Source organism: Octopus sinensis, linkage group LG17 (genome assembly GCF_006345805.1).
Source record: "Octopus sinensis linkage group LG17, ASM634580v1, whole genome shotgun sequence".
NCBI lineage: Eukaryota > Metazoa > Mollusca > Cephalopoda > Octopoda > Octopodidae > Octopus > Octopus sinensis.
In genome coordinates this window covers 40937065-40947064 of record NC_043013.1, presented here as the reverse complement: position 1 = coordinate 40947064, position 10000 = coordinate 40937065, and the positions used below count along the sequence as shown (strand labels likewise).

General features: G+C 36.8%; 1 protein-coding gene across 6 annotated transcripts in view; it reads left to right on the top strand.

The window, feature by feature from the left end:
- The window catches only part of LOC115220897 (unconventional myosin-XV), a 455449-nt gene that overhangs the window by 151699 nt on the left and 293750 nt on the right, over nucleotides 1–10000 (top strand). For all 6 annotated transcript variants that reach the window (XM_036510507.1, XM_036510509.1, XM_036510508.1 and 3 more), the window contains exon 11: nucleotides 6019–6077. In XM_036510507.1, coding sequence (XP_036366400.1) covers nucleotides 6019–6077 — 59 coding nt within the window. The remainder of the gene's footprint in view (nucleotides 1–6018; nucleotides 6078–10000) is intronic.

Here is a 10000-nt window from a genome sequence, read left to right as displayed (position 1 = left end):
CTTTATGTTCTGAGTTCAAATTCTGCTGAGGTCAACTTTACCTTTCATTGTTTTGGGGCCAATAAATCAAGTACCAGTTGTGTACTGTGGTCGATCTAATCGACTGCCACCACCCCCCTCCTCAAAAATCTCGGGCCTTGTGCCTAGAGTTGAAAAGATTATTGTTACTGGTTCTATTGTTGGTGTTGTTGTTTCTGCTGTTTTTTGTTGTTGTTATTGTTCATGATGTTGTTTCTCTTCTTGTTGTTGTGGTTTAAAAAAATGGATTTTTCTTTTTTTTTTCTTGCCATTTTCTGGAGGTTCCCTTGTGTGTTGTTATTAATTACTGTTCAGGCTGCATATTATATTATAATGAACAGATGGAAATATAATTTATCTTTATTTTCTACTTGTTTCAGTCGACTGGCCATACTGGAGCACTACCTTGAAAAATTTTGGTCAAACAAATCAAATTCAGTACTTATTTTTTTGTAAAGCCCACTATTCTATCGATCTCTTTTGCTGAACTGCTAGGTTATGAAGACATAAATACACCAACACTAGTCACCAACCAGTGCTAGGGTATAAACACAGACACAGACACACTAGGTTTTAGTCTGTCAAATCCACTCACAAGGCTTTGGTCAGACCAAGCTATAGTAGAAGACACTTGCCCAAAGTATTATGCAGTGGGACTGAACCTGGAACCATGTGGTTAGGAAGCAAGCTTCTTACCACACAGCCACTGCATATTTTATTAAAAGATTTACTGAACAGGAGAACAACTGAATGTCAACATGTACTGGTTAATGGGACATTGTAACAAGATTAAAATAGAGCATAACAATGACTAATTAGACTTGAAATGCCAGGAAGAATTGGTAGCAAATGTGAAGTAGAATTCCTTTTTGTTTCTGGCTGGATTCAGTAAAAGAAAAGCTAGTGTTGCTGGACAAGAGATGAGCTGTGTATTTCCTGGTGACCTTCACATATTTGTGCCCAGATTCTTGGTGTGGAAATGTTTTAATACTGAGCAAAGTGCTTCAAATTCAAGGACATTCAATGATGTTCCTTGATATGGCTGCATGCTAATTGGTAACTAATTAGAACAATACATAATGTACACAAGGCCAGCATGTCTCATCGACTTTGTAACTGAAATATGTTAGGTTCGATTCTAGCTCTTGCTACACTGTTATAATTGTTTTTGATGTGCACACTGAACATGTTAAAATTCTGCTTGTCCATCATTGGATTCTTATTCCATCACAGCCCACATGGGGCTACACACAGAGGGGACAAACAAACGGATTAAGTCAATTATATCGACCCCAGTGCATAACTGGTACTCAGTTAATCAACCCCCGAAAGGATGAAAGATAAAGTCGACCTTGGCGGAATTTGAACTCAGAACATAGCGGCAGACGAAATACCGCTAAGCATTTCGCCCGGCATGCTAATGTTTCTGCCAGCTCGCCGCCTTAATCATTGGATTCTATGAGTAGCAAGAATGTGTTACTGTAATCGGTGATAGTGGAAAAAATAACATTACAATTTACAATGAACTGAGTCACAATCTGTTCAGGACTCTTTGTGTGTGTGTGCGTGTGTGTATGTGTGTGTTATGTGATAGCATGCATACATATAAAATAGAGAGCTGGCAGAATTGTTTACATGCAGGACAAAATATGATGGTGCATGGGAAAACCTATTGGATGTCGCTCACTGAACAGCTGAGAAAAATGAAGTCAATGTCAAATAATGAAAAAAATAGGTCCCCACATCAGATTTCATTTTTTAATAGAAATACATTATGTATTTCTATTAAAAATGTGAAACCTGATGAGGGGACCTATTTTACACTATTTGACATTGACCTCATTTTTCTCAGCTGTTTAGTGAGCGACATCCAATAGGTTTCCCCATGCACCACTGCAAATGCTTAGCAGTATTTCTTCAGTATTTATGTTATAAGTTCAAATTCCACCAAGGCCAACATTGCATTCTTTCATTTTGGGGTCAATAAAATAAGTACGAGTTGAGGACTGGGATTAATGCAATCGACTTAGGCTTCAGTTTGGTCTATGATCACTTCATCTGATGTGGGGAACACCGTGAACCTGTACAATCAATGTCAGCTTGATGGAGAGAGTGACCTTATATACAGTACAACCATTTGACCATTATAAACAAATATTTGTGCTGGTCCTTCTGCAAAAAATTGTGGAATCCTCATCTGTTGTTCAACATACACATGAGCCATCAAGGGTTACTAGTGGTCTTTTGACCAGCTAAAAGTAGTGACCATATATACTTCAAACTACACCTTACTCTCTTGAAAAGAGAATGCTTTCATTTTCATCATTATCATCATTTAATGTTCATTTCCATGCTGGCATGGCTGGATGGTTTGTTAGGAACTGGTAAGCCGAAGAGCTGCACTAGGTCCCGGTTGTCTCTTGTGGCCTAGGTTCTATGGCTGGATGCCCTTCCTAGTGCCAACCACTTTACAGAGTGTACTGGGTGCTTTTTATGTGACATCAGCATGAGTACTTTTTGTGTGACACCAGTACAGGCACTTTTTATGTGGCACCAACATCTATGAGCTCAGCTGAAAGAAGGACAGGATGGCCATGGCTGGAAGGTTTTTAATCATAGCCCATGATCAGACTTGGATTGAGCAGATCTAAATATCAACAAAAGCATACTCAAGCCAATGGGAAGCAAATACTCGGTGACTTGCTAGAAATACCAGCAAATCCCTTTCAAATTACATCTTTTACTGTCTTAGAAAATGATGGACACACTGAATAATGTAACCCTGAATCTGAACAAAAGATAGGAAGTTCATGATTAAAATACTTTTGATCATAATCTGGCCTAGCAGCAGCAATTGCTAGACCAATGTTCAACATTACTCAATGCAGTTTTTATTTTACTCCCTACTCTTCTTATTAAGTCACATATCTGTGTTCCCAATTTGAATCTCTTGGCCCTTATTCTGTATCTAAGAATAGATACTTTTCTTCTGCCACATAATAGGGAAAAAATGTTAAATTTTACTTTAGCTAGACCCCAAAAATTATACAGCAAATAATCTAACGCCCTTAGGCTTATTACATCTTTATACATTAATTTTATTTCTATTAATTTCAATTTTATTTGTAACCATCTTCTTTCTAGTAGTATCCTATCACACCCTTAGCTTACTGGCTGTACCTCTTTTATCCTAGCTTGATTTATTATTAAATGCTAGCTACAAGTTACCTATAGCTGACCAATATAGATCTGGTTTTTCCTCTCTTTGACTTTGTGTACTGTGAATCATTATAACCGCTCTGAAATATTACATCCTTTTATTGCCATAGCATAAATATAAGATTTACCTTGGTTGTTACTCCTGAGAATATTTAAATAGTCACTATAATCAGTATTCTTTAGCATGCCTTATATATAGTTCTCTTTTGAGATTTGATGATTTATAACCTGTAATATGAAATTAATTATTCTTAGGTTTGAGTTATGAGACTATAATTTATTTAATTAAACTTAACTCATGCAGTACTTTATCCATCCAGTGGATGAATATAGTATACGTCTACTCCTTTCCAAGATTGATATCTTGTATATGGTTGGTATAACATGTTTATTACCTCTGCCTTAGCGAAGGTGGAGGTATTGTTTTCAGTTATGTTTGTTTGTTTATCCATGGACAACATATCTCAAGAACCACTGGATGGATTCGGATGAAACTTGCAGAGACGTTTGGCCTCATGACTGGCATGAACGGATTAGATCTTGGGATCAATTCAGTACCAGATAAGAATTCTCAGTTATTTTTCCTGTTTTTATGCTTAATTTTTGAGAGAGGTCAGGTTCACTTTTAGTATTCTCGTTTGTGAGAGCTGTCGAGTGTACTTCAGATGTTCTCATTTTAAAAATCATCTCTGGCTAATCATTGAGAGAATGTTGGTGTTGCCTTGGCAGAAGTTTGCACTCTCTGAGTGCTCATTATTAATTTTTTATTATTAATAAGCATTATATTTTTCACACAACTTATGTTTATTAGTTATTATTTTTATTGTGACTGTTTACTATTAACATATTTTTTCACATAATAGCTTTACTCTCCCTTAATTATAGCATATAACATTAAAAGTTTTTACTTTTCACTTTCTTCTATTTCATGTCTCTAAGTTTTTATGTTTTTTATATCTTATATTTCTTAATTTTTTAAAGATTTATATCTTAATATTTTCTTTATATCATTTTAAGGACTTTGTAATTGTTTACCTTATATTTTATATATATATATCTACTCTGTGGATATATGGATTATATCTGTAGACCCTTTGTACTACATCCATTTAAAATTTATTTATTATTTATTGTTAGCATTATTATCAATATTTTTTCACCCTTCCATAATTTTTCACCTTTTTTATAAATTTTATATATCTTCATATTTTTTATATACTCTACATTTCTTTAAAATTTCAATTTTTTAAATTTTTATATCTTAATACACACCTATTTATAATTTTAAGTAATATTAAATACCTTATATTTAATATCTAATTTTTCTAATTATAATATTACAGCTCTGCTATTTATAGTTGGCTTCTTTATTCTCACTCAATGATTCCCAAAGTCATGGTTTAGGGCTTTGTCCCCACAACCTTTATTCCATTATCCTTCAAAGTTTTTGCCTCTCTTAATATTATGGTAATTAGTAACAGTTGGGTTGGCTTTCTTCCTTTTTTCCCCTTACCCTCTCCTGCCAATCTTTTGCTTCCCTGTTACTCCCCTCTGCCTTCTCTGGTAGTAGAGATAAAGCTTGTGGATTGGTTCCATCAAAAATGACCTTGATAATTGAGTAGGTTGATCTTACCAGTTACCTATTTCTTTACTACCCACAAGGGGCTAAACACAGAGAGGACAAACAAGGACAGACGAACGGATTAAGTCGATTATATCGACCTCAGTGCGTAACTGGTACTTAATTTATCAACCTCGAAAGGATGAAAGGCAAAGTCGACCTCGACGGAATTTGAACTAAGAACGTAACGGCAGACGAAATACTGCTAAGCATTTCACCCGGCTAACGTTTCTGCCAGCTTGCTGCCTTCTTACCAGTTACCACTAGACAATAAACAACTCCTTGATAGATACATCCCAGACTAACAGGGCCAGAACCATGGTTTTCTCTAATGTTAGAAGCGGAGATAATTGGGTCACTGGAGGTCGTTTATTCCTTCCTCCACATAAAAACCCGACTAACCTCTGAATTTCTCTGATCTGATTATATCTACATTATTTTGGTAAATCCATTCCTTCAACTGAAATAGTAGCAGAATCATTGAAAATGTTTTGCTCCATGGATTTAAACTGTTAAATCATTTGGAATGTCCTTGATTGTAAAGTTCACGTATTCATCTGCAGAAAACGGTTTCTTTATAATGATATAAGGTATTTATTAATCAATTAAAAAATTCATTAGAAACAGCCGTAATGAATTGACATCTGTCCTTCAATTGTTACCTGTTTATATTTTATTCACCTATCTCGGAACATGCCCTTTGCAAATTCTGAAGTATATTATGGACTGTATGGTTAATAAAATGTACATGTTTGAATAGCTCAAGAGCGGATTATATACTCAGATGGGTCCAATTGTCTGCATGCACTGCAAGAATATCACTTTGCCAATACTTCTGAACCATGATTAGTATTTACATAATATTGGTATTTACATAAAATTTACATAATATTGGTATTTACATAATATTACAAATCATCATCATCATCGTTTAAGCGGACGCTAAACGATGATGATGATGATGATTGTTGTGTGTGAGTATTATTCCGATCTAACGAAGTGCTTCAACTTAAGTACCTAATTCAACGGAATCTTTGTGCGTTTGTAATATTATATGCATATGTCTGTGAATCTACATATGAGAAAGACAGAGAGATTGTGCATGAGTGTATATGTGTTTGCTACAGTAGGACTAATAGAAATCTGAATATCTTTTACAGGAAGCCCGTGATGAAAGACTTGTCACTCCATTCACAATTGCTCAAGCACAAGATGCAAGGTAAGTACAATACATAATATAGTATGTCCACTCTTTGTTTGCTACATGTGTGTGTGTGTGTGTGTGTGTGTGTTTGTCCTCTTCCTCATTTTAATGTCCACTTATCCATGAGTCAAGTAAAATTCACTGAGGTAGGTTTTTCTACTCCCTGATGTCCTTCTTGTCACCAGCCTTCACCTGTTTCCTGAAACCTGAAACAACAAACAACTCAATGGCTAGACATGTTTCCAAAGGAAGTCGCTAACAAATGACACCACATACAAAAAGGAGAAATGTTTGTTTACAAGCTGCACATGGTGTCAAGACAAGGAGGCTTGAAAATACACACAAGTACACACATACACACACTCTCTCTCTCGCTCTCATTCCATCCCCTCTCACACACACTACATGCATGCACACACAAACACCACACCCACCCACCCACTCTACCTTCAACATGTGTCTTTCAGTTACATCTCTCAAATCCACTCACAAGAGGACACTGAACCTCTGACTACATAGTATGCACAAAAGCACATAGATACATAGACAGATACTGCATACAGCTTCCTTTTCTCTTACTGTTACAGCATCTGTTCTTTTAAGATAAGCTCTGTACCAACCCTACTCATGTACACCCAATGGACATGCTATACCTCTCATCATTGCTACTATATTTCACCTTGCAATGTCTGTAGTAAATACTTCCAACTGCTTTCTTTCTATACCAGAATTACAATCCACTGGATCTACTTGTCTAATTATATTCTCTCAGCAGTCATCAATCAGTTCAGTGAAGTCAGTCATTAACTGATATGATTGATTTCACTATTTAAATGGGGCGACAAAGGTTAAGGGCTCTACCTATATTTATATACACAGGTTTGGACAAAAAATGGAAACACATAGCATCATAATGTTGAAATATCTATAAAACCGTCAAAAGCATGTTTATTTTTATGTCCTTTGATTGTTTTGCTAAAATTGCTGTTTATTTTCAGATATCATCAGAAAAAGGTAATTAAAATTCATTAAAATGACAGATCTATTGGACTTTCAAAGAGGTCAAATTGCTGGTGCTTGTATGGCAGGCACTAGCGTAAGGAAAACAACCAAAATGTTTGGTGTATCAAGAAGTATTGTCTCGAAAGTAATGACAGTCTTTGAGAAAGAGAGAAAAACCTCCTTGTCGAAACAAAACTCTGGAAGAAAACCAAAACTTTAAGATAGGGACCATCGGACTCTTATGTGAATTGTCAGAAAGGATTACAAAAGTACAGCTCCCAAAATTACTGCTGAGTTTAATAACCACCTCAAGAACCCAGTTTCCACAAAAACTGTTTCCTAGGAGCTGAACAAAGCTGCAATCAGAAAGCCACTAACTTCAAAAAACAAACGTTGCTGGAGTAAAAACCTACAGAATTGGTCCCTAGAGCAGTGGAAGAATGCTATTTTCTCAGACAAGTCATCCTTTACCTTATTTCTGACCACTTACCAAGTATATGTGTGGAGACAGCCAAAAGAAGCATTTGACCCAGACTGCCTTCTTCCAACAGTTAAACATGGAGGAAGATCTGTGATGATCTGGTGGGCTATATCTTGGAAATCCACTGGCCCAATGGTTTCCCTTCATGGCAGAATTAATAAGCATTTTATCTGATCAAATTCAACCTATGGTTGTGGAACTGTTTCTGGAGTGAAATGCAATCTTTCAGGATGATAATGCACCAATTCACACAGCTAAAGTTGTTACTGAATGGCACAAGGAACATTCTAGTGAAGTTGAACATCTTATCTGGCCACCACAGTCCCCAGATCTCAGTATTATTGAACATTTATGGTGCATTTTAGAAAAACAAGGAATCGACATCCTCCACCATCATCACTACAAGAACTGGAGACTGTTTTAGCTGAAAAATGGACAAAAATTCCTCTGGAAACAATTCAAACTTTGTACAAGTCCATACCTTGTAAAATTCAAGCTGTAATTACTGCCAAAGGCGGTCCTACCCCACATTGAAATAAATTTGTTTGAAATTTTAAGGTGATTCCATTATTTTGTCCAACTCCTGTATGTACATATGTGTGTATATGTATTTGTATATATCTGTGCTTGTATATATGTGTGTGCATGCATATATATATATATATATATGTATGTGTGTGTGAATTTATTCATACGTACATATATATATAATTGGCACCTACCATATACACATACAACTATCCAAACACCCATACACAATGTTCAATTCATTACTCACTTCACACATCACTACACACACACACACACCCACAAACATCTTCCCACTATCCACACATCTACACACCACCTAAACAAGCAGATATCAACTGCTAAACACAAGCATTTGCACACATACACATGCTCACACACACACACAAGCGCACACACACACATGCACACACACATACATGTGCACAGACACACTCACATGTGCACAGACACACACATATGTACACAGATACACACATGCACATGCTCACACACACACGATAATCTTGCACATATACACATGTCCATATGCATACTCGCACATATACACACATCCATATGTGCATGCACATACACACACTCACACACACACAAATACACAAATTGCACATCACTCCATACCACACATTTGCAAAATTACTTGTACACATACACACACACACACACACCCAGGCCAATGCATTTGCGCACACACGATAACCACACACAAACACATATACATATGTCCATCAGTATGAATCAGAACAGCTGTAAATGATAATGATTAATTTGCTGTTAATTATAAACAATTATTAACTGCCAAATCTCCATTTTCTTCTTTTATATGATTATAAAATATATGTTTTTGTATATATATATATATATTGCCGGTGGCACATAAAAAGCACCATCCGAATGTGGCCGATGCCAGCGCTGCCTTGACTGGCTTTCGTGCTGGTGGCACGTTAAAAGCACCAACCAATCGTGGACGATGCTGGACTCCCCTGGCACCTGTGCAGGTGGCACGTAAAAAGCACCCACTACACTCGCGGAGTGGTTGGCATTAGGAAGGGCATCCAGCTGTAGAAACACTGCCAGATCAGACTGGAGCCTGGTGCAGCCCCTGGCTTCCCAGACCCCAGTCGAACCATCCAACCCATGCTAGCACGGAAAACGGACGTTAATTTTTAAAGAAATTTATTCCCCAAAATACTTTGTATTGAACCAGTATTTCCTTGATTGAAACCATCCCTTCATGAGGTCAACATAACCGCTAATCTTTATATATATATATATATATATATATAATATATATATATATTGCCGGTGGCACATAAAAAGCACCATCCGAATGTGGCCGATGCCAGCGCTGCCTTGACTGGCTTTCGTGCTGGTGGCACGTTAAAAGCACCAACCAATCGTGGACGATGCTGGACTCCCCTGGCACCTGTGCAGGTGGCACGTAAAAAGCACCCACTACACTCGCGGAGTGGTTGGCATTAGGAAGGGCATCCAGCTGTAGAAACACTGCCAGATCAGACTGGAGCCTGGTGCAGCCCCTGGCTTCCCAGACCCCAGTCGAACCATCCAACCCATGCTAGCACGGAAAACGGACGTTAATTTTTAAAGAAATTTATTCCCCAAAATACTTTGTATTGAACCAGTATTTCCTTGATTGAAACCATCCCTTCATGAGGTCAACATAACCGCTAATCTTTATATATATATATATATATATTATATATATATATATTCACAGACAGTGCTAAAAGATGTTGCACAAGCACTTGACTCTGAATGCACTGCGATTCTTAGAGATACAACTGTAAGCTAATGAGGTTGATTAGGTACTTCCTGTTCTCTTCTTATTTAGTTACTCCATATTTTATTCTGTATTAATCTAAGGCTTTATTGTCAAGCATCTGTGCATTGTACAGTTCTGTATTTA